Raw genomic sequence first — 25,652 nt, 5'->3', positions numbered from 1 at the left:
ACTTCTCTGTAGTTGATGATACTTGCATTATCAATCAATTAATCAGTTACGGAGTTGACAAATCTGATCTTCATTAAATAATCCATCTAATTTCTATATTATCTTAATCTTAATTTGATAATTTCACTATTGAAATGACATTCATACTTCAAACCGCTCTTTTTTAACTGCTGAATGTTTGCACAATATATATGTATCATCTATTATCTATTTGTCCTTTTACAAATAAAAGCTTGCATCTGATTTGTTTACTATTTTTACATTGTTTTGTGTCCAGGTAAAAGTGAATTTAATAGCGTTTAATATGGGCTTACTTAAAAAACAGATAACGTAAAAATATCGATATGATAAAATAACTAGGAGAGACGTCGAGAGAAAGAAGGTAATGAGAAATACAAAAACTGCAAAAAGAATGCGCAGCTTGGACCCGCTTTAGTGGACGTTTGCGCGGAAGCATGTTGCACGAGCTTCTGATGGTTTCTCGTTTCCATTCACTCGACACTTCTCTAGTTCTCTCAAGGCTATCATAATAATATAGTGTTGATATCCAGAGATGACGGAGGCACGCGCTGTTTCTGCTTCTGGAGGTCTCGCGCTGCTGCAGCAGTGTCTGCGGGCAAAACTGCAGGTGAAACCAGAAGAGGAGCAAGAAGAGGCTCAGTTTGTCCAGGTGAGCAGGTGACAGGTGCGTGTTGGGATGTTCTTCTGATTAGTTTAATTAATGCATGTGTAAAAGTAAAGGAAGGGAACATATGAGATAGCAAACAGGAAGCACATTCACCAAAGTCCCAGGGCAGAGAAGGTACTCAGATCTTCAGTAAGAGTATAAGTACTCAGATAGTACTTGAGTAAAAGTAGAAGTACTCAGATCTGGAGTAAAAGTAGAAGTACTCAGATCTTGTACTTGAGTAAAAGTAGAAGTACTCAGATCTTGAGTAAAAGTCGAAGTACTCAGATCTTGTACTTTTACATTACATTACATTGCATTTAGCTGACGCTTTTATCCAAAGCGACTTACAATAAGTACATTCGACCAGGAAGACACAACCTTGAAGAAAACAGAATCATATAAGAACATCAGGTTTCAAAGAGCCAATCGTTTCAAGTGCTACTCAACTGGCTTTAGATAAGTCAGTCCTTTGTTAGTATATAAGTGCTCTGTTAGCAGTTCTTTGTTAGTCATTCTATCGCTCGAAGTGGAGTCGAAAGAGATGAGTTTTCAGTCTGCGCCGGAAGGTGTGTGAGCTTTCTGTGGTCCTGATTTCAATGGGAGCTCATTCCACCATTTTGGAGCCAGGACAGCAAACCCACGTGTTTCTGCTGATGGGAACTTGGGTCCCCCTCGCAGCGAGGGTGCAGCGAGCCGTTTGGCTGATGCAGAGCGGAGTGCACGTGCTGGGGTGTACGGTGTAACCGTGTCCTGGATGTAGGAAGGGCCAGATCCATTCGCAGCATGGTACGCAAGCACCAGTGTCTTGAAGTGGATTCTAGCAGTTACCGGAAGCCAGTGGAGGGAGCGGAGGAGCGGAGTGGTGTGGAACATTCAGGAAGGTTGAAGACCAGACGAGCCGCTGCATTCTGGGTGAGCTGCAGAGGTCGGAGGGCACATGCAGGTAGACCAGCAGGAGGGAGGTGCAGTAGTCTAGGCGTGAGGTGACGAGAGCCTGGACCAGAACCTGCGTCGCTTTCTGGGTCAGCTGTGGGCGTATCGTACTTGAGTAAAAGTAGAAGTACTCAGATCTTGAGTAAAAGTAGAAGTACTCAGATATTGTACTTGAGTAAAAGTAGAAGTACTCTGATCTTGTGCTTGAGTAAAAGTAGAAGTAGTCTGATCTTGTACTTGAGTAAAAGTAGAAGTACTCAGATCTTGTGCTTGAGTAAAAGTAGAAGTACTCAGATCTTGTACTTGAGTAAAAGTAGAAGTACTCAGATCTTGAGTAAAAGTAGAAGTACTCAGATAGTACTGGAGTAAAAGTAGAAGTACTCAGATCTGGAGTAAAAGTAGAAGTACTCAGATCTTGTTCTTGAGTAAAAGTAGAAGTACTCAGATCTTTGTACTTGAGTACAAGTAGAAGTACTCAGATCTTGAGTAAAAGTAGAAGTACTCAGATTTGTACTTGAGTAAAAGTAGAAGTACTCAGATATTGTTCTTGAGTAAAAGTAGAAGTACTGAGATATTGTACTTGAGTAAAAGTAGAAGTACTGAGATATTGTACTTGAGTAAAAGTAGAAGTACTCAGATCTTGAGTAAAAGTAGAAGTACTCAGATCTTGTACTTGAGTAAAAGTAGAAGTACTCAGATCTTGTACTTGAGTAAAAGTAGAAGTACTCAGATCTTGTACTTGAGTAAAAGTAGAAGTACTCAGATCTTGTTCTTGAGTAAAAGTAGAAGTACTCAGATCTTGTACTTGAGTCAAAGTAGAAGTACTCGGATCTATTTCTTGAGTCAAAGTAGAAGTACTCAGATCTATTTCTTGAGTCAAAGTAGAAGTACTCGGATCTATTTCTTGAGTCAAAGTAGAAGTACTCAGATCTATTTCTTGAGTCAAAGTAGAAGTACTCAGATACAAAGACCAAAGTTTAAGGGCAGACAAACGATTTATTTTAAATTACATAAAGAAGGTTTTTAATTAGGATGCTTGCTACAGGCAGAGGTATAAAACAAGGAGATGAGAGAAAGTAAATATCCCTGCCGAATTCTGCATGAGCTAGAATAGATGATTTGGGCTGTGAATGGTTCGGGTGGTATTCCATAGCTAGAAAAACAAATACATAAACAAGTGTAAGTCGGTCCATTGTTGACATTAAACAGCTGTGTCTCCTCTCTCCAGGTCGACAGAGGAATGGTGATCTACATCTGCTTCTTTAAAGGAGCCACGGACGACATCCTGCCCAAAATGGGTCGGTGACATTTTTAACCTTTGACCCACATATGACACGAACATCATGCTTTATATTTGGTTCATTAGGCGCGTTCACACCGCAGTACTTTCCCCACAAAGGTTCATCAGAACTCTTTAGTTCTCATGCACTAAGTACAGATCGCGTTCACACCGGAATAAGTCCCTGAGGGAGGATTAGTCAAATGAAGCCACTGACGGTTCTGGTTCTTCTGGTGGTTCTTCTGGTGGTTCTTCTTCTTCTTCTTCTTCTTCTTCTTCTTCTTCTTCTTCTTCTTCTTCTTCTTCTTCTTCTTCTTCTTCTTCTTCTTCTTCTTCTTCTTCAAATTCTTCAAATTCTTCTTCAAATTCTTCAAATTCTTCTTCAAATTCTTCAAATTCTTCTTCTTCTTCTTCAAATTCTTCAAATTCTTCAAATTCTTCAAATTCTTCTTCTTCTTCAAATTCTTCTTCTTCAAATTCTTCTGCTTTGGGTTTACTGGCAGGCCGCAAACCACTTAAAGGCGTATACTGCCGCCCGGAGTCCCCGGCCGGAAGTCCCCGGAGTTGGGGAAGGCTTCAGTAGCAGCTGCTGGGAGTCCCAGCAGCTGCTACTGAAGCCTTCCGAGTAAATCGCCAGAACGCCGACACCTCCTCATCTCCACCGCTCCCATGTTTTATTTTGTGTTGCCATAAGTTAGTCTCTCTGCGTTTCTGCGCTGGGCTAATGCTAATGCTAATAATGCTAATAATGCTAATGCGAGCAAATAAAATGGCGGCTTCACAAAAGTTATTGGGAGTTTTACGGGGCGTGGTTTGCAATCCGCCCAGCCAATCAGACATAGGAACCTTTTTCTCCCACGAAAGTCCCTGCTCTCTAGCTGGGACGGAAAAGGGGGTGAAAAGGTTCTGGTGGACTCATTTTAGTTCCGGCTCTTTTTGGTGTGAACGCAACATTTCGGAACTAAAGTGGGAAAGGTACGGCGGTGTGAACGCGCCTAATGTGCTTCATTATCTCATTCACATTGCACCACATGTCACCTGTGAGACGCTTTTTCCCAAAGCCACTCACACAGCCTCCCATCTCTGCACATCTGTATTTAGAACTGATATTATTCATATTTTTCTGCACGTTTTCTATTGATGGTCGACTTGTTTTTGTATCTTTTCTATTATACTGATTGTTATGCACCTAGATACCACGGAAAAGTCAGTCTACGTGAACATCTAATTGGTTAAAACCCTGATTCAGATTCTAACCCTTCCTGCTCTGCACTCCCCCCCCCCCCCCCCCCCCAGTGTCCTCCCTCCTGAATCTGCGTCTGTGTGAGTCCGACTCGGGGAAGATGGTGTCGGTGCTGGACCTCCCCGGCAGCGTGCTGATCGTCCCTCAGGCCACGCTGGGAGGAAAGGTCAAAGGTCGAGCCATGCAGTACCACAACAACATCGGCAAAGAGGACGGGAAGCGACTGTACGACGCCTTCGTGTCTCTGTGTGAGAAGGAAGTGACTTCAGAGGAAGTGACGGTGAAACACGGGACGTACGGAAACAGACAAGTGCTGAACATGGACACAAACGGACCGTACACTCACCTGATGGACTTCTGAGGACATGAAGCTTTGATGGTGACAGAGTTAGTGTCTGAGTATCTACCGACAGGCTGGAACCAGTGGATGAGACGATGTGGGTCGAGAGCGGCACAATAACTTCATCAGAAGAAATAAGTGCGACTATTTTGTATATTGAGCAAATTGATGCAGAAAAATTGCATACAATGCTCAAATATGGACTTTCCCTGCTTGTCTCTGTTTGATGTTATAGTAAAAATGATATAATGACTTGGAGAAACTTGAATGGACATTTCACTGTTTTCTGCCATGTTTTAGGGCAGGGGTTCCCAACCTTTTTTCCCACGAGCCCCCCCAAATGACTCCTGTTGGAGTGACTTTGATGGTTATTGGACTCAGGATTAATTAATTTGGATTCCTGCTGTATGAAGAAATTATAGCAGTAATATTAAACAGTAATAATACAGTGAACTATTAACACTATAAATATTATTGTTTGCCGTCATCTGACCGTCAGATGACGAGGCTCCATTAAAAATAAACCTATTTTTCCTGAATTACTGAGTTTAGGCACGTTAATAAAGTTTTAATGAAGTTGACTACAGCATATTCATATTTGTTAGTGCTTTCATGTTGATTCGGCGAACATATGATAGCCTACTACATTAAATGATAGTGAAGATGATTAAATTATGATTAAAAATCGGTAGTCAGAGCCGGGCTGCATTTCCTCCCGTCGGATGTGACACAAAAACAAACCGATTATTTTTGTATTTGTAAACTCACATGGATTAAACCACATTTATTTCCTTAAATAGAAACGAAATACTATTTTTTTCAATAATTAAATGTATCTTATTCAATGCAGAATATGCAATTACCTTTTGTTTAAATTCCCAGCCTTCCTTTGTCTTGTGTCAGTTTGTCTTGTCCTGTCTCCATGCCAGTCGCCTGCTTACCAGCGATTTCATATCTTGCCTCAAGCCTGATTCATCCTCCTTTTTTATTTGTTTTATTTTGTCACTTTTGTTTTCATTACGTAGTACAGGTACTATGTAACGAAACGGTTTCTCTGCATTTGACCCATCCTAGTGTTAGGATTTGCCATTATGAACGGCTCCCAGGGAGCAGTGTAGGGAACGGTGCCTTGCTCAGGGACACCTTGGTAGCACTTGGTCTTGCCGGGACTTGAACTGGTGACCTTCCAGTTGCCAAGCCAAGTCCCTATGGACTTCGCCACCTCCTGAAACTCTCTGTAAGTTGTGTTCCTCACGTTGTCAGCGATTTTCGTTGTGGCTTTTTGGAGCCTTTTTGTCACATCGTTAAGAGTGTCGATCATTTTTTGTGTACATATTTTGGAAATAAAGTATATTACTTATACTTTACCTCTGTCTCCCGGGTTGTGCATTTGAGTCCTTTTCCTTGTGTATCCAAGTTCGTGACACACAGTATGTGGAAAATATGAAAACAGCATGTTGAAAAATACTATTATGTTAAAATAACATGAAAGAAGTCACAGCAAAGCATCTAAAAAACATTTTTAAAACGTCAGGTTATTAAAGTCTTAAGGACTGCATTGTCTCACTGAAACAGCCTTAAAATCCCTAACTTGCCAATTAGAGTTGGATTACTAAAGAACATCTACTCAGAAAAAGTACGTAATTTTTTTTCCAGTTGCAAAGTTTTGCATAGATTAAAGTGTAACTGAAAGTATCTTAGTAACACAAAACCGCAACAATCAGTAAAGTTATCTTAAGACTGCAATGTTTCACTGACAAAGTGTTAAAAATCACAAAAAAATGCCATCTAGAGTAACTGTGTGTGTGTGTGTGTGTGTGTGTGTGTGTGTGTGTGTGTGTGTGTGTGTGTGTGTGTGTGTGTGTGTGTGTGTGTGTGTGTGTGTGTGTGTGTGTGTGTGTGTGTGTGTGTGTGTGTGTGTGTGGAGACAATGGGAGACACTGTTCTCTCAAAACATTGATAAGAGTAAAGGGGTAAACTGTGACATTTAAAGAAACGATTTTCACCAACACTGGTACTTTATATTTCTCCCAGATGTAAAGTTTTACTTACATCAAAGTGTAACTTGGGTGGAGCCCCGATGTATACGCGCACTGTCGTCCAACAACATCATTCCACCCTACTGCCCCTGACCGGCTTTTCTGGTCAGCAGCTGCTGCCCCACATTCTCCTTTAACCCGGTTGTGACCGAGGAGAAGTCTGGGCTGCGGCTGACAGAGCACCCCCTGCTGCGCCCATAGGCAGATGAACCCCCAGCCCCGTATGGGCCCACTGTGCGCCTACCTCTCTGAGTCCCTAAGGATCACAGGGAGAGTGCAAGTGCCCATGCCCCACACTCAAACACTGACCCCGTGCAGAGTGTGGAGGCCTACCCCCCTCCTGCCGAGAGGCAGAGGCAGCTTCCCTTCTCTGCGTCAACAGCTTTCTCTGGACGTCCGAAACCTTTTATCCTCTGGCCCAGGCTGCTCCGCTGGTTTTCAACAGTCAAGTTATTCTGGGTTTTGGCCTGTATTCAGTGTTTTGCCCAAACTTTAGAGGCTGGAGGGCAACAGAGGACGCTTGGACAACTCTGATTCTTTCTTTTTGTCTTTATTTTCTGCTCAGCAGTTATTTATAAGACACTTTTCATCAGATTCTCATCAGGTTGAAAACCTTCAAACACTCTTTCAAACGTCTTATCTCTGCTTCAGTTGTTGCCCGCTCGCTGAAGAGAAGGGATGATAGTCAGGAGGCGAGGCCTCCTTTTATACGGTGAGATGCGCGCGCATTCAGGTAGGCCCGCCCCAAGGCCGGCTACGTCTATAGAAATCTCATTAGGTGAATGCTTGCAAAGAGGGTAGTACCCATAGAGTCCAGTAGAGGGCGGAGCCTGTGAGAGATATAACAGCCATAGTTTCACTGCCTTAAAATCACAAACTGCCATTTAGAGTCACAGTTTGTGTGTGTGTGTGTGTGTGTGTGTGTGTGTGTGTGTGTGTGTGTGTGTGTGTGTGTGTGTGTGTGTGTGTGTGTGTGTGTGTGTGTGTGGTGTGTGTGTGTGTGTGTGTGTGTGTGTGTGTGTGTGTGTGTGTGTGTGTGTGTGTGTGTGTGTGTGTGTGTGTGTGTGTTTGTGTCTTGCATGTGTTTTGTGTGTGGGAGACACTGTTATCTCAAAAACATTGATAAGAGTAAAGGGTTAACCTGGGACTTATTACCCCCCCCCCCCTTACCGTTCTCTGTCATGTTCAGGTCTGCACGCTTCACTTTACACTTCATTGCTACAGAATCTTATCTGTTTTATTGAGAGAAAATACTTCCTCTACCCCCTATAGCTGCCTGCTTTACATGCTATTGTAACTAAGTTAAACTTAAAAACAAACACTGTGTGTGAGAACAACCCTGAGGTGACAAAAGCCTGTTATCTCAAAAACCTTTGTTAGGAGTATACAGTAGGGTGTGTCAATTATTCTTATCCTTACTGCGAGAAAGGAACTAGATTATCTGAAAAGATGACTGCAGCAGGATGGGAGGGACAGCATGGGTGGAGGAAGAAAAAAAAGGAAGGGGGAGAAGGGAATTATTATTATTTTTTTTAAATAGCAAAGATTACTCTTTTAACCCCATATTAACAGCAAAGGGTCAAAGTATTATTACCTATACAACTTCAAAAATACATACTTAACCCGTTAAGCCCGAGAGACCCCGGTTCCGGGGCCCTCCCGCAACATCTTGCAGGAAGCAGTGTCTGAGGGCATGTTCATTTAATAAACTATGAATGTTTTATATCCATGTAACGGGAAGAAACTCATCTAACTGATCATTATTTTTTATTTAAAAAAAAAAAAACCACAATGCTAACGCTGAGCCTCTGAATTAGCAACGAGCGGAAAATGCTAACAGATCTACTGCACCGAAACTCACTCATAAAACCTTATTATGTATCCATTCTGCACATCCAACCCATCGATCTGATCGTGAGATGACACAGAATCGATGGGTACAGACATTATCACTCAATGATACGAACTCGCGACTTTTTAAACAAAAACAGACATCAAAACATGTGGCACTAGGTAGCTAAAAATGCTAACATGGCTCACCTGTGTCGTTGTCTGGTCGAAAGTGGCCTTCAATGGCATTAAAACGATAAAAACGATGCTGAAGTTAATCCAATGTGTCTGTGTCACTTTGAATGATTTCTGATAATCCATGAGCAATAAACCTGCTTTTCCGTTTCCAGATTTCAGAGCTAGAGATAGCTTCACTCTGATGCAAAACTGTGTGCACGAAGCCCCCACTTTTTTGTTTGACCAATTTGTGTGTGTGGGGAAATCCCCCTTCGATTCTATTGGCTCTAACGGTCAGAAAGAGATGTCAATCACCAAAATCGACAAAGGGGGGCCAGAGATATGGAAAATCCACCCAAATCACCCCGGAAGTGTTTTGTTTTTGCTAGATATCTCTATAACGGTCAGATTTCACTTGTTTTGCATCAATCTTGATACAGGGTACTTATGATATGTTGTACTTTGGATTCCTAAGGCTTTTAGTCTACCTTACCATCATCCAAGGTTAGTTTTCACTATAAGTACAACATATTCTTTGGACGGTGTAAGGTTTCAGCGTTAGAGTTCTATTAGTTTATTGTTTTGTGTTTATTCTTGTGGCCTTGCATTTTATTTCGATGTTGGCTCTGTCCTCTCTTTTCAGGTGTCTACACTTCCTGTCGTTGTGTGTCACCTGCCAGCTTGATTGTGGTCTCCTGTTCTTGATTGTTTTCACCTGTGCCCCATTAACCATTGTGTGTACCGTGTTTCCCCAGGATGGAGTCATAGCAGCGGTGCTAAGGCACGTGGGCCCAGCATAATGTGAGCGTGGAGCGCGTGGAATTTTTTGGTGTGTGCACGTGCGAAGTGCGCCCCGCCAATTTGTTTCTATGTGTCAGCACAAGAAAGGCTCTTGAGGTCTAGTACCAGGGCCGGTTCTAGCCAATTTGCTGCCCTAGGCGAGATTTTATATATAAAGAATAAATGAAAAATCTCTACAAAAGGCAAATACACTACAAAAACAGAAACTTATTGACATAGTTCATATACTTCAAAATAGCTTCAAATGTATTCATTATTGTATGAACATATTTGAATTGGAGGGTGGTCACATCCTCTAGGGGGGTCCGGGGGTATGCCCCCCCGGGAAGATTTGTTTTGAACATTTTAAAGTAAAAGCTTCAATCTGGTGCACTTTGAGCACACAATTACTAGAGACCTGATCTAGGGGAACTCTAAAACACCCATATGAAAAAGATCGGTTTACATTTTAATAATCAAATAAGTATATGAACATAACCAATAATCTACCATAGCCAATAACAAATAAATGTAGCTTATTTGATTTGTGTTGTTCATTCATATCTTATTTGACCTAGTTAACTTATTTTACTTAATTTATTTATTTATGCATATTTTTGTATCTCTCCAACTTTAAACGATATTTTTGGATTACTGTCCTATAGTATACATTGGAATGATTTCAAACCTGTTTTTATTTATCCTAATAATTATAAAGGAGTGCCTTGGAAATATGTGTTTACATAATTTGTGGTCAAAACGTTTGAGACCCACTGAGATAACTTAGACTAAAATTAACTTATCTAAACACTCAGAGAGTCCTTTACCTCACTGAGCCTCTCAGTCTGACAGGAGAGCTCTCCTCCACCCTGGTTGTAGAAACATCTACTTCTTATATCCGTTAGCGCTACGAGCACTAGATTCTAATAACAACAGCGCTGGTACCGGTGCGCCCTCTCTCGCTGGCTCCCACGCTCGCACTTTGGCTGTGAGCTGCGGGCGCCTGATAAGCCAACATCCCCAGCTTCGTGGAGTAATCCACGAAGCTTTTTGTGAAGCATGTACCGAGGCTTGTATGGTTTTGGGCCAGTGAGGTCATCGATGACAAACGAAGCCTCGCTGCCTGTCGATACGTGACTGCTTCACGAAGCGATTCAGATCGGTTGAATCGTTGAACCACAACTCTCATAATACCCATGGATGTATAATAAGAACATATTACCCCTCCTGTACCCGGGCCCGGGGACACGATGGAATCAAGAGAGCTCAGACCCTCACTCATATAGAGGTCGGAACATGTCAATAAGTATAAATGGATGCAAGCATAAATAAATGTAGGAATAAAAACATAAACAAATACATGAATAAATACAGGAATACATATGTTAGTGTGTTCAGGGAGATTCAGCGTGTGTGCTGTGGCTCAGCTGGAAAGCAGTTGACTCCTGACCGCAGGGTCCCTGGTTCAACGACTGCACAATACGTATTTGTTGTTGTTTATTAAAGCTACAGCTAAATGAGATAATGTAGTTAATAAATGTATTCTTTGATGTGTTTTAACCGCCTTTATCAGGCTACAACATGGTTACGTTTACGAATATTAGTAAGGAATACAAATCCCTCTTTGCAATGTTTACCAGCCTCCTTAGGCTTTTCAATCACAATCATTAAACTGGAATAAATACAATATTGTTAACATGAAAATATGATTTAATGTTCGTTGTTTAGAGTTATTCTAAGGCTTTACTCATTGGGAACTCGGTATGAGAGAGAGCACACTGTTGAGATGTCCAATCTGCCTGTTTTACACACTTTGACCAGCAGGGAGTTTGTGTTCAGATGAAGCCCATGATGAAGCCTCATGAGATGAAGCCTTTTGCGAACCAATTGGCTGGAAAGCTTCATAAGGCTTCATAAGGCTTCATCTCGCCATCACTAGGTGTGGCTTCAGGCCGGGTAATATGGCACTTTATTAGCGTGATTGCACAGTATATGTTGTCTGTGGCTGATGATTGTGTGCACCTGGTGTCCTGTGGTGGCTCCTCCCCCCTCACCTGTGTCTTGTTGTGATGATTGGAGTGTGTGTATGTAGGCTCTGTTGCCCTGTCTGTTGAGGGGGCTGGGTGTGTGTGAGAGATCCTTGTGGCTGCAGGATGTGGACAGGGAGAACAGCAGGATTGAGGCTGTGAACTTTGTGCCCATGTTTTTAGACGTTCTGCCTCCGCCTCCTTGCTTGGTCTGGGCCGCTCAACGGTCAGCGTCACATTTGGTGTCAGAAGTGGGATTTGACCAAGTAAGGAGGTGAATATTACGAGAGGGAAGAAGAGGGACCAAAGAGAGGAACCGCGGCTTGGGGTGGCTGTGCCTGGAACGGACCAGGGGGCCACGGCTGTTGAGGCAGCAGGAGACGAGAGACAAGCAGCAGGAGACGAGAGACAAGCAGCAGGAGACGAGAGACAAGCAGGAGGAGACGAGAGACAAGCAGCAGGAGACGAGAGACAAGCAGGAGGAGACGAGAGACAAGCAGCAGGAGACGAGACACAAGCAGGAGGAGCAGCGTTTGCAGGTCGAGGAGGCGGACCCGGACCCACGAGGAGTCGACAGAGCCCGGGTCGTGCTGGAGGCGGACCGGCGCGTTGCAGCGGGACAGGACAGCTTCCGGATGGGCGGCGTTGAGGCCGGGTGGCTGGCTGGTTGTCCCGAGGCCGAGACTGTAGAGACACTGTGCTTCCGGGGGAGAGGGGGAAGGAAATGTGACGAAGGTAAATCACTGTTTTATCAGGTACTTCATCTCATTTTGACACATAGTGTGGTCTCCACACAAGCACGAAAGATCTCAGGAAGTGGCCGAACCTTGCCCCTATCCAAGTCATTACTGAGGATGTAATCAACACCTTTAATGGCCAAGGCAGGGAGGACAGCTACTTTAAAGATTCCTTTGACATGAGATTAGTGAATATAAACGTTGTGCAAAGGGGCAGCTTGAACAACAGCACTTGATCCACATGATGATCTGGACGTTAAAGGTAAGATGCCTTCACTAATAACAGACTGAGAACCTCCTGTGTCCCTAAGTACCTGTACTGGCAGCTGGTCTTTAGGATCCCCTGTTAAAAAAACAAAAAAAAGGACCTTCCCAGAACAAATGACTAAATCTTCTAAAATGGGTAAATTAATAATCTTTTTTCTCAAAGCAATGATAAAGCTGTGAGCTGGATGTAGAAGAGTCCAAATCAGTATAGATCTTTTAAAAAAAAGAAGTAAATTCAGATAGTAATAGTAAAACAATTGAAATTATGCAAAAAGAGAGATTTAGAAAAAGAAACCCACGTCTGGGGCAGGGTTTCCGTTAGCCGGTAATTACCGGTTTTTAGCTGGTAACATTTATTAAAAACCGGTAAATTCAAAACCTGTCAAAATGTCTGGTAATAATTAGGGAGGCTCCGATCGATCGGCCGTCGGTCATTATCGGCCGATCGTCACTCTTAATAGTTTGATCGGTGCTCTCTATGAAGGCCGATCAGGAGAGCTGGATCTGATCCATATGGACATAAACGCGAGTGAAGTGTAACCGGACCCGAGAGATCAGATCAGCTGCTGAGTCTGACCGAGACACGCAGCTCTGCATGATCACCTGAAGCCCCGCCCTCTGTTTAGCGAGCTGAGAGAGAGAGAGAGAGAGAGAGAGAGAGAGACTTCTGAATAATGTACGTTATCTACTACAAGTAGTTTGTTTGAATGTAATAATGTTGTTTGTGGAATAATTTGTTGAAAAATGAATCTGAATTTTTCGATCTGTTACGATTATAAACTGAACGTGAACTGAGTTTTAAACTGAAGCATATCTGCTCATAGTCCGGTGATTACCTGCTAACGGGAACTCTGCTACACAACTCTTATTATTATTGAAATATGACACACGGTAAGTTTCAAATTAGTCCGGTAAAATAAATTCTGCCCGGACATTTGACCGGTGAGAAAAAATCCTAGCGGAAACCCTGGTCTGGGGTCAGTTGGGTGCATTTTCCAAATCTCTGGCCCCCCTTGGTAGATTTTGATGATTGACACCTGTTTTGAACCGTTAGAGCCAATAGAATTGAGGGGAAGTTCCTAAAATCCATGTAAACATTACCCATTGGTGAATGCCCAAAACCGGAGGCTGTCATACACTCTGTAGCTAGTGTGATGTGGGTGTGCCTGCATGGGCACTGATTGATTGGACTTCGAACAGGTGTGTTAATCAGCGGAGAGACTCACAGCGGAGAGCAGGGCCGGACTGGGACAATTACGGAGCCGACACACGGCGGCGTGCGCTGCCGCTTGGCGGTGGGCGTGTCTTGAGCTTGGGGAGTCAACGCGAGCAACACGACCAACAACCAATCACATGAATGTCCCGCCCCGGACATACAAAGCAAAGCATTCATGCTACATCCATGCTGGCTAAATACTAGAGAGGCTTCTCAATACTCAAATTTCCCCTCCTCGACTCCTCGACTCCTCGGTCCTCCGGTAGTGACCCGGAAATGAATTTCAGCGCGCCATTTTGAAGGACGTCTCATTTCTCTAAATGCACACCGAGGACCGAGGATCGAGCGTCGAGGAGGCTCTCTGGAGGAGCTATAACCGAGGATACACTGATGGTTCCTCCACGGCTCCTCCGCGGATGCATTTCCGGGAACGGTGGAGGCGTGACGCACGGCCGGACTTATCTCAGCCAATGACAGCTCTGCATGCATCCCCTGGATATTATTTTAGAACCTGCTCTCATCGCAACGCGATGTTTACAGTGAGAACAGCTGTGAGGCCCGTGCAGAAAGCAGAGCAGTGTGTAAAATAAATATCACTCAGTATAACAGGCCTACTCTCTTTATTTGCTTTAGTTTAGTAGATATCTACAAACAAAGAGTCGATATTTTTCTAAAACCATTTAGTGCTTCACATAATAAAATACACAACGGCTGTAGCCTGATTATGCTTTAGGAGCTGTAGGTGTGTGTGGTACAGTGTGTGTGTGTGTGGTAGGTTACAGTGTGTAGGTGCGTGTTGTACAGTGTGTCGGTGTGTGTTGTACAGTGCGCAGATGCGGCGGACAGACAGGTCTCCGTTGGTTTGGTGTCCTCTGCTTACTTTTAATACTTGCAAATACAACTTTTGGCCCGTAATTTCAATTCCCCATTTCAGCGACCAGAGAGAGGGGGGGGGGATATATCCAGTCTCTGATTGTGTTACGTTATTATGAGAGTGCTCTCATACTTTAAATTGCATATATTTATATACATATATTTGTGTGTGTGTGTGTGTCCGCATCTGTAGCCTGGTATTGCCTCATTATACCGCACTCTCAATGAATTCAAATAAAATATGTGGGGGAACAATGTTCAGCTGATCCAGCAGAGATTATAATATATGACAAAACACTCACAGCTGATGCAGCTGTTGCCACGTAATAATGAACGGACGTCGCTTTAACATGACCGCTCAGAGGAGAGGAGTTCTCATTTCTTTAAACGTCTGCTGCTTCCCCTCCTCTTGTTACAAACACCTCTCTCCTCGGTTCCCCTCCTCGGTCCTCCGCTCGCATCTCCTGTGGGCGGGTCTAAGTATCGAGGAGGGGAGTCGAGGAGGGGAAATTTGAGTATTGAGAAGCCTCTTAGGCTTGTTTGAGACACATTGCGGCTCGCCTCGAAAGTAGACGAGAGTAGCCGATCGCAGCCGGGGGAGGTGTCAAAAAGCTCGCCTGAAGTCGGACAGCTCCTAGTCGGCTTCTTCTTCTTCATCTTCTTCTTTGCATTCTTCTTCTTCTTCTTCTCGGTTTTTTGGCGGATTTGCAAACAACTTGAAGGTGCATACCGCCACCTCCGGAGTCGGCTTGACTCGGTTTGCATTTATAAAGAATGCACACGTGTTTAATCGTTAATGTCAGATATGTACTCAGTAAATACATTTGTTCCTGCTCAAGATTAGATTCAACTTTATTGTTATTGCACAGATTACAGGTACTGAGACAACGAAATGCAGTTTAACTTCTGACCAGGTGCAGCAAGCAGTGAAGTGGAAAGTAATGTACACAATCTACAGAATAACATATAGAATGAATTGAATGATGAATAAACAGTGGGGGGTATGCATACACTAGATATCAGCCTGAGAGCAGTATGAACAGTGTGTATTAATACACTAGATATCAGCCTGAGAGCAGTATGAACAGTGTGTATGAATACACAGATATCAGCCTGTGAGCAGTATGAACAGTGTGTATTAATACACTAGATATCAGCCTGAGAGCAGTATGAACAGTGTGTATTAATACACTAGATATCAGCCTGTGAGCAGTATGAACAGTGTGTATTAATACACTAGATATCAGCCTGAGAGCAGTATGAACAGTGTGTATTAATACACTAGATATCAGCCTGAGAGCAGTATGAACAGTGTGTATTAATACACTAGATATCAGCCTGTGAGCAGTATGAACAGTGTGTATTAATACACTAGATATCAGCCTGAGAGCAGTATGAACAGTGTGTATTAATACACTAGATATCAGCCTGTGAGCAGTATGAACAGTGTGTATTAATACACTAGATATCAGCCTGAGAGCAGTATGAACAGTGTGTATTAATACACTAGATATCAGCCTGTGAGCAGTATGAACAGTGTGTATTAATACACTAGATATCAGCCTGTGAGCAGTATGAACAGTGTGTATTAATACACTAGATATCAGCCTGAGAGCAGTATGAACAGTGTGTATGAATACACTAGATATCAGCCTGAGAGCAGTATGAACAGTGTGTATTAATACACTAGATATCAGCCTGTGAGCAGTATGAACAGTGTGTATGAATACACTAGATATCAGCCTGAGAGCAGTATGAACAGTGTGTATTAATACACTAGATATCAGCCTGTGAGCAGTATGAACAGTGTGTATTAATACACTAGATATCAGCCTGTGAGCAGTATGAACAGTGTGTATTAATACACTAGATATCAGCCTGTGAGCAGTATGAACAGTGTGTATTAATACACTAGATATCAGCCTGAGAGCAGTATGAACAGTGTGTATGAATACACTAGATATCAGCCTGTGAGCAGTATGAACAGTGTGTATTAATACACTAGATATCAGCCTGAGAGCAGTATGAACAGTGTGTATTAATACACTAGATATCAGCCTGAGAGCAGTATGAACAGTGTGTATTAATACACTAGATATCAGCCTGAGAGCAGTATGAACAGTGTGTATTAATACACTAGATATCAGCCTGAGAGCAGTATGAACAGTGTGTATGAATACACTAGATATCAGCCTGTGAGCAGTATGAACAGTGTGTATTAATACACAGATATCAGCCTGTGAGCAGTATGAACAGTGTGTATTAATACACAGATATCAGCCTGTGAGCAGTATGAACAGTGTGTATTAATACACTAGATATCAGCCTGAGAGCAGTATGAACAGTGTGTATGAATACACTAGATATCAGCCTGTGAGCAGTATGAACAGTGTGTATTAATACACTAGATATCAGCCTGAGAGCAGTATGAACAGTGTGTATTAATACACTAGATATCAGCCTGAGAGCAGTATGAACAGTGTGTATTAATACACTAGATATCAGCCTGAGAGCAGTATGAACAGTGTGTATTAATACACTAGATATCAGCCTGAGAGCAGTATGAACAGTGTGTATTAATACACTAGATATCAGCCTGAGAGCAGTATGAACAGTGTGTATTAATACACTATATATCAGCCTGAGAGCAGTATGAACAGTGTGTATTAATACACTAGATATCAGCCTGAGAGCAGTATGAACAGTGTGTATTAATACACTAGATATCAGCCTGAGAGCAGTATGAACAGTGTGTATTAATACACTAGATATCAGCCTGAGAGCAGTATGAACAGTGTGTATTAATACACTAGATATCAGCCTGAGAGCAGTATGAACAGTGTGTATTAATACACTAGATATCAGCCTGAGAGCAGTATGAACAGTGTGTATTAATACACTAGATATCAGCCTGAGAGCAGTATGAACAGTGTGTATTAATACACTAGATATCAGCCTGTGAGCAGTATGAACAGTGTGTATTAATACACTAGATATCAGCCTGAGAGCAGTATGAACAGTGTGTATTAATACACTAGATATCAGCCTGTGAGCAGTATGAACAGTGTGTATTAATACACTAGATATCAGCCTGAGAGCAGTATGAACAGTGTATATTAATACACTAGATATCAGCCTGTGAGCAGTATGAACAGTGTATATTAATACACTAGATATCAGCCTGAGAGCAGTATGAACAGTGTGTATTAATACACTAGATATCAGCCTGAGAGCAGTATGAACAGTGTGTATTAATACACTAGATATCAGCCTGAGAGCAGTATGAACAGTGTGTATTAATACACTAGATATCAGCCTGAGAGCAGTATGAACAGTGTGTATTAATACACTAGATATCAGCCTGAGAGCAGTATGAACAGTGTGTATTAATACACTAGATATCAGCCTGAGAGCAGTATGAACAGTGTGTATTAATACACTAGATATCAGCCTGAGAGCAGTATGAACAGTGTGTATTAATACACTAGATATCAGCCTGAGAGCAGTATGAACAGTGTGTATTAATACACTAGATATCAGCCTGTGAGCAGTATGAACAGTGTGTATTAATACACTAGATATCAGCCTGAGAGCAGTATGAACAGTGTGTATTAATACACTAGATATCAGCCTGTAGAGCAGTATGAACAGTGTGTATTAATACACTAGATATCAGCCTGAGAGCAGTATGAACAGTGTATATTAATACACTAGATATCAGCCTGAGAGCAGTATGAACAGTGTGTATTAATACACTAGATATCAGCCTGTGAGCAGTATGAACAGTGTGTATTAATACACTAGATATCAGCCTGAGAGCAGTATGAACAGTGTATATTAATACACTAGATATCAGCCTGAGAGCAGTATGAACAGTGTGTATTAATACACTAGATATCAGCCTGAGAGCGGTATGAACAGTGTGTATTAATACACTAGATATCAGCCTGTGAGCAGTATGAACAGTGTGTATTAATACACTAGATATCAGCCTGAGAGCAGTATGAACAGTGTGTATGAATATGCTAAGATATATAAAGTATGAAACGGTAAGCAGTATAGTATAAAATATATAGATATTAATGTCATGATGATAAACATTGTGGAACAATGATGAAAAATGGGAATGGATGTGGCGACTCGTAAAACTGACACAAAACAACAACAAACTTTTGCCAGCCAATGGGAGAGCTTCATCAGCAGCACGTGGTAAAACCCACCAATGAGCGCTCAGCTCGAGATACCAGCGAGCCGTTTCCCATCAAGCATTTCGCTTCCGCAGCTCGTGGAGAGCAACTGCGTCAACTCGCCTCGCCTCGCTCTCAAGGCTGCGGGCGTCTTTGTCCCGCGAGATTTCAAAGTCTCATGTGGGCGAGCCTCCAGAGCAAGTCGGACAAAATGACTAACCATCATGCAACGCACTAGCAAGACGTTGATCGCAACTGCGCAGGTCTTGCTAGTCTCAAACAAGCCTACTGTCTGCCTGCTAGCTGTCCATTCAAACGAAGTGCACTGGATATAAACTCCCCAAACAGGCGAAGACCTACCACCCTCCCCCCACGGCCTCTGCCCCCCCCCCATGCCTGGCTCCTCCGGTTTGTATCCCTGTATGTGAAGAGGGACTGGTCATAGAGTACCGGGTGATTCTCTACCGCCACGATCATTTTCTCCTCCTTCTGTTGACATATGGGAAATAACTGCGGTCTGGCTCTCCCAACATACACGCGGTTTGATTGGCTACTGCTTGTACTGTCAGATTTACATACAAGGGATTTGATTGGCTGACGCCTCCGTCGAGGCGGCAAAAGTAGAACATATGGAGATGGGTTACTATTTAAACAAATGGGCAAATCTATTTAGGAACCTATCCATGTGAACATATTTTAAGTGAGGGTGGACCTCAAATCCTATAGGGGGGTCCGGGGGCATGCTCCCCCGGCAAGATTTTTTTTTTAAATGTTGGACTTAAATGCATCAATCTGGTTCACTTTGAGGGGGAAATAAAGAGACTACACCCACATGAAACAGAACTGTATACATTTAAATAATCATAAGAACATAAGAACATGGCCATAACCAATAACATCCCATATCCAATATGAAAAAACATTGAAACTTGTTTATTTATTTGTTTTTGGTTCATTTATAGTTGTGAGTGTGTCTGTGCTCCTGAATCAGTCTCACCTGTCTCCCTCCTCTCCCCCTGCTCCTCTCCGTCCTCTCCCGTCTCCCCCCTCTCCCCCTGCTCCTCTTTGAGGCAGCAGCAAAGACTAGTTTTAGCTCTCAACAAGTTTATCTTACATTTTTTCACCTAGTTAACGTTTTTTTATTATTATTCATGCATATTTTGCTCATCGTTTCTGATAGAACGAATGATAGGTTTGTTCTTCTCATTCACAGAAAGTACAAGAATATTCACGATTAGATGAAAATATTTTCAGTGTCTTTATTTCAGGATATAATATGAGACGGCATTTGTTTCCAACAAGCCACACTTCCACGTAATGCATGTCTCCATAAAGTGAAACCTGTGTTAAGGTTACTACATGTCATGATCAGAAAATGTGCTCTCATCTCTTGTAAATCAGCTGCCTTAACTAAACAAGGCAAAATAAAGGAAACGTGATGAACACTGATTGGTTTAGATTCTCTGTCACTCACTGCAGGAGAAAGTTTAATTGGCCACTTCAGTGGGTGTCTAAGGCGGAACTCTTTAAATGTGAACCCATACAACAGCGCAGCAAAGAAGTTCAACTTTTTGTTGCAGCTGCATCATACGGTAAGGCATATATTTCAAATGAATGTTTAATACAATTAATTGTTTCTGACTCTTAGAGTTGCAACCGTTTACTTTACAGTCAATATGTGTGACTAATAGACATTACATTACATTACATTGCATTTAGCTGACGCTTTTATCCAAAGCGACTTACAATAAGTACATTCGACCAGGAAGACACAACCTTGAAGAAAACAGAATCATAAAGAACATCAGGTTTCAAAGAGCCAATCGTTTCAAGTGCTACTCAACTGGCTTTAGATAAGTCAGTCCTTTGTTAGTATATAAGTGCTCTGTTAGCAGTTCTTTGTTAGTCATTCTATCGCTCGAAGTGGAGTCGAAAGAGATGAGTTTTCAGTCTGGAAGGTGTGTGAGCTTTCTGCGGTCCTGATGTCAATGGGAGCTCATTCCACCATCTTGGAGCCAGGACAGCAAACCCACGTGTTTCTGCTGATGGAACTTGGGTCCCCCTCGCAGCGAGGGTGCAGCGAGGGTGCAGCGAGGGTGCAGCGAGTCGTCTGGCTGATGCAGAGCGGAGTGCACGTGCTGGGGTGCACGGTTTAACCATGTCCTGGATGGAGGAAGGGCCAGATCCATTCGCAGCATGGTACGCAAGCACCAGGGTCTTGAAGTGGATTCTAGCAGTTACCGGAAGCCAGTGGAGGGAGCGGAGGAGCGGAGTGGTGTGGAACATTCAGGAAGGTTGAAGACCAGACGAGCCGCTGCATTCTGGATGAGCTGCAGAGGTCGGATGGCACATGCAGGTAGAGCAGCCATAGAGATGTTAAGATTCACCGATTCGCATCGGTGAACCCGCATAAACGTTCAAAGAGTGCACATCGGCTACAGTTTGGGTTGAACTCGCGATGCATCGATTGCGTAGCGTCTTTGCATCGGTAAAAAACCGATTCCAAATCCCCTCATCTTGTCAACGCTCAGCAGAGACGATCTTTGATATTTGCTTCGCCACTACGGAGGCCGAGAGTCTCAGTTATCAACGCACACGGAAGTTGAGGAGAAAGAGAAACACAGCGCACCGAAAAATACCTACAAATCAAACGTTTGGCAACACTTCGGATTGTTCCAGAAAGACGGTGTAATGTCCTTTATGCTCTATAGCTGACCGCAGGTCATGGAGAGTGATCAGGTATCCGTAGACCTTTGTGTGAGGTATCTTTATCACTCAACAGGTCTTCAGCCATGATACATAGATCCGTCCTAGATGCGGGCTTGCATACACTAGGGATGTGCATCTCCATCACTGAGGCCGATGCGATGCGCATCTCGATACGTTGCCACGATACGATACATTAACGATACATTTGAAACACCAGGCGATGCGATACGATAGGATTCACCCCTGTTCAACATTATGCGATTCAACACAATGCAAAAATAATGATACTTCAATTTGGTACGACTGTTTGAGAAAGAGGTTGTTTGTATTCTTTATTGTTCCCATAGAACCCACTGCTTTCTGCTCACTGGTGAGTCCGCCTCTGGATGAGTGTTCAGCACATCAGGCTGGCAGCTGTATGGCATTGCTCCATGGTAGCTGTTATCAGCACATTGTTAATCATGAGCAATGCATCCTGACATTGTTTAACTGTGAGGTGTTATCACATGGTACTCTGGAGAGCTTTTAAAGGTAAACAAATAAACGGCATGATGGGATGTGCAGCACCAAATATGTAAAGCACTTTTTTGTTAATGTATGATTTGCTGCATATAAGGAATAAAACAAAAATCCTCTGTCGTACCAAATTGAAGTATCATTATTTTTGCATCGTGTTGAATCGCATCGAATCGCATAATGTTGAACAGGGGTGAATCCTATCGTATCGCATCGCCTGGTGTTTCAAATGTATCGTTAATGTATCGTATTGTGGCAACGTATCGAGATGCGCATCGCATCGGCCTCAGTGATGGAGATGCACATCCCTAGCTCACTCCTTTCATGTTTATCTTTTGTGCTTTGACTTTTAGTTTTTTTTATAGCCTATTAAGAATCTTGAGTTCACAATGGCTATTCTCTGGTTTTAGGACAGTTCTTAAGCTTTCATTGTTTATTAGAAAACATGTAAAGTTTGGATATTGTAATTGTGTTATTATCAAACTCCTTGTTTAGGTAAGTTTGATTGAACAGGATGTCTTTTTAAATGCTCAGGTCACCAAATGAAAAGAATGAGATGACATTCTGTTTTGTTTTTTTTCAAGGAGAGCTATGGAGGATCCATTTGAAAAGGAACAAATAGAGCAAATTAGATTAGAGCTGGAAACCAATGGAGCTGCCGCAGCAGCTGCAAAGATCGGTGCTTGTTTGGCTGAGCAGGATAACATTCCACTAAACATCGGCGTCACGGGAGCATGTGGCTCTGGTAAATCCACCTTTGTTAACGCCTTTAGAGGCTCAGACAAGAAGGATAAGGGTGCTGCAGCCGCCCCGACTGGCTGTACAGAAACCACCGTGGAGGTGAAACCATACCCCCATCCAAAATATCCCAATGTCACACTGTGGGATCTTCCTGGTGTTGGCACCCCCAATTTTCAAGCCGAAGATTATTTGAATCTGGTTCAATTTGATAGGTTTGACTTCTTCGTCATCATCTCAGCTGAACGCTTCAGACAACATGATGTGGAACTTGCTAAGGAGATCCAGAGGATGGGGAAAAAGTTCTACTTTGTTCGCTCAAAGATTGACCAGGACATGCGGAACGAAGAAGAAACTGTGAGTGATTTCAACGCAGAAAATGTCCTCACAAAGATCAGGAATAACTGCATTCAAGGTAAGTGTTATGTCAGAGGCAATATAACACATTGCTATAAATAAGATATAGTACTTGATGAGCCGACTAACCCTTGTCTGTTCTCTTTGTGATGCAGGTCTTGAAAAAGAAGATGTGGAGTCTCCAAAGGTCGTCCTGGTGTCCAGCCATCATCTCCACCTCTATGACTTCTGTAAGTTACAGGAGACCCTAGAGAGGGAGCTTCCTGCACACAAGAGAGCTGCTCTGCTGTTAGCCTTGCCCATTGTCAACCTTCAGATCATCAAGAAGAAGAAAGAGGCTCTCCAGTCACACATAAAGTTCCTTGCTGCTGGATCTGCAGTCGCAGCAGCTGTACCAGTTCCTCTGCTCTCTGGCGCTGTTGATCTATCCATACTGGTTAAGAATGCGGTTAAGTGCAAAAATACTTTTGGCCTTGATAGGAAGTCACTGCAGAGTCTTGCTGATAGTACACGTGTGCCTTTGGAGGATCTAATAGCAGAGATGAAATCACCTCTGGCTTTAAAAGACATAAGCCGTGAGGTTATCCTTAACATGCTGCGTGTGTCTTGGTTTCACGGTGTTTTAATGGCAGCAGAGGAAGGGTCCAGATTTGTTCCATTTCTTGGATTACCAGCAGCAGCGGCCCTCTCTTTTGCATCCACCTACAAAGCTCTCAGTACTTTCCTCGACATGCTGGCTGAGGATGCTCAGAGGGTATTCATAAAGGCCCTGGGCTTACACACCTCAGTGTGATATGTTAAAGGGATTAGCAATGGCATGTCATTATGTTCAGACTATATTGCATTGTATTTTATTGACTTGAAATATATAGTAGTATATATAGTATTTGAGCTACACATTGCATCATACTGCCAATCCAGTGGCTTCTTCTTCTTTCGTATAACGTTAGATGTCCAACTCGGTGTCGTGTAGCCATGCCCGCATCTCTGGTCCTAGGTCGAAGAGGCTGGCTTCCGAGGGTGGTCTATATAAGGGGCAGATGGTGATTATATGGACAGCGGTCTGCTCAGGGTCACCGCACTCGCATGCCGCACTGTCCGCCAAGCCCCACGTCTTCATCGTGGTTTTAAAGCGACCGACCCCAGTTCGTAGACGGTTCAGAGTGGTCCACTGCCGGCGCGGTAGGTCGTCTCCTCCAATGGTGCCATCTCCTGGGTCCCAGATGTAACGGTGGATTCGGGAGGGCCCGGCTGACTCCCACTCCTGCTTCCAAGCTGCTGCCAACCATGCATCTCTGGAGAGGTCCTCAGAGGTGGAGTTGAGCATCTCTTGAGCTGCTATGTTGTAGGGGTGGCGGGACTTGAGTCTGTTTGAAGGTGCTGGAGTTATTGTGGTGTGGTGCAGGATGTGCCAGTCATACTTTTGTGCCTTCCTGGCCAGGGCGAGGGTGGCATTCTAAGAAGAGGTTATTTTCTCTAATTAATGCTGGTATTAATGGAAAAGTCCTTATGGATTTAAATCAAACATGTATAATACGGAAAGAGAGTTAACCTATATGTTTAACCAACATAAGTATTTATGTGATTCATTGCTAATTTGAAACTTTTTTCTAAACATAGTTTGGTCATCTATTTTACACTTTGTGATTCTTGATTGAAGATAGTAATAGTTTCTGTGTTTCAATAAACATGTTATGTTATTCACACAAGTGAAGGGAAGTACACAGTGATGAATGATATGTTGGTACAGCCTGTAGATCAGGGGTGTCAAACTCACGGCCCGGGGGCCAAATCCGGCCCGCCACTTCATTTTATGTGGCCCACAAGAGCTTGCAAAGAATATAATAAGTGTATTATAATGTTACATGCCGCTTTACAGGAGAACGTTGCCCCTAAACCACATGTCCCACAATGCATCTCATTTTGTGACATACGCAATGAAGAGACTTGCAATGATTTGCCCAAGACTTCTGCTTTCAGACGTAGTTAGTTATTAAGTTATTACCCTATCCGATAATAATCCAATGCAGAGGAAATATTGTAAAATTATACATTATTTTATATTATCTATATTTATCTATGTATATTTATTTATATAGTCTTAAAGTTACCACGGCCCTTTGAGTGCAACCATAATTATAATGTGGCCCGCGATGAAATTGAGTTTGACCCCCCTGCTGTAGATGATTGGGAGGAGTCACTGCCTCTCAGTGGTGAAAGGGAAGAACTACACACACAGTCATTCGGTGGAAATAAAACATTGTAATGTTGATTGTCATTATATTATTTTATTATGAATAAAGATGTAAGTAGCAATCTTGATTCCATTCTTTATATGTCCCTGCTATGTATTTCCATGTGTTAGAAATATCACAGGACATCCGTTTAGTCTTTGTGTGCTAATAAAGTTCATCCATTACATTACAGCCGTTGGCAATTCAAACATTTTAAATAAATGTTATTTATAATCAATAAATCAATATATCTTTGCATAACATATATGGCAGTAGATTAAAATGACAACAGAATCTGTTGTTCTTCTTGACAAAAGAGTTCAAACATAGCTTTTTTGTCAGAATTGTACATTTTGGAAATGGATGATTAACTGACTACAGATTCAAACTTTGAAACATGGCACATCATTTATTTTGTTGAACAGTGTTGGCATGTTAAACCCTTCTCACAATCAATCAGATGTAACACTAATAATAAACACAAGTATGTTTATGTCCCA

General features: G+C 42.6%; 2 protein-coding genes across 2 annotated transcripts; both read left to right on the top strand.

The window, feature by feature from the left end:
* The first annotated feature begins 452 nt into the window (after window positions 1-452).
* Window positions 453-5,793, top strand: dtd2 (D-aminoacyl-tRNA deacylase 2). The gene is made up of 3 exons (XM_034076958.1): window positions 453-670; window positions 2,832-2,901; window positions 4,179-5,793. The coding sequence occupies exons 1-3, from the start codon at window positions 554-556 to the stop codon at window positions 4,484-4,486; spliced, it is 495 nt and encodes a 164-aa protein (XP_033932849.1). The 5' UTR covers window positions 453-553; the 3' UTR covers window positions 4,487-5,793.
* A 16,621-nt stretch (window positions 5,794-22,414) lies between these two features.
* LOC117440731 (interferon-inducible GTPase 5-like) lies at window positions 22,415-23,711 on the top strand. The gene is made up of 2 exons (XM_034076957.1): window positions 22,415-22,976; window positions 23,074-23,711. The coding sequence occupies exons 1-2, from the start codon at window positions 22,415-22,417 to the stop codon at window positions 23,709-23,711; spliced, it is 1,200 nt and encodes a 399-aa protein (XP_033932848.1).
* Window positions 23,712-25,652: the final 1,941 nt, after the last annotated feature.

The sequence above is a fragment of the Pseudochaenichthys georgianus genome, unplaced genomic scaffold, assembly GCF_902827115.2.
Source record: "Pseudochaenichthys georgianus unplaced genomic scaffold, fPseGeo1.2 scaffold_1152_arrow_ctg1, whole genome shotgun sequence".
NCBI classification, from domain to species: domain Eukaryota; kingdom Metazoa; phylum Chordata; class Actinopteri; order Perciformes; family Channichthyidae; genus Pseudochaenichthys; species Pseudochaenichthys georgianus.
This window is presented reverse-complemented; position numbering and strand designations above follow the sequence as displayed.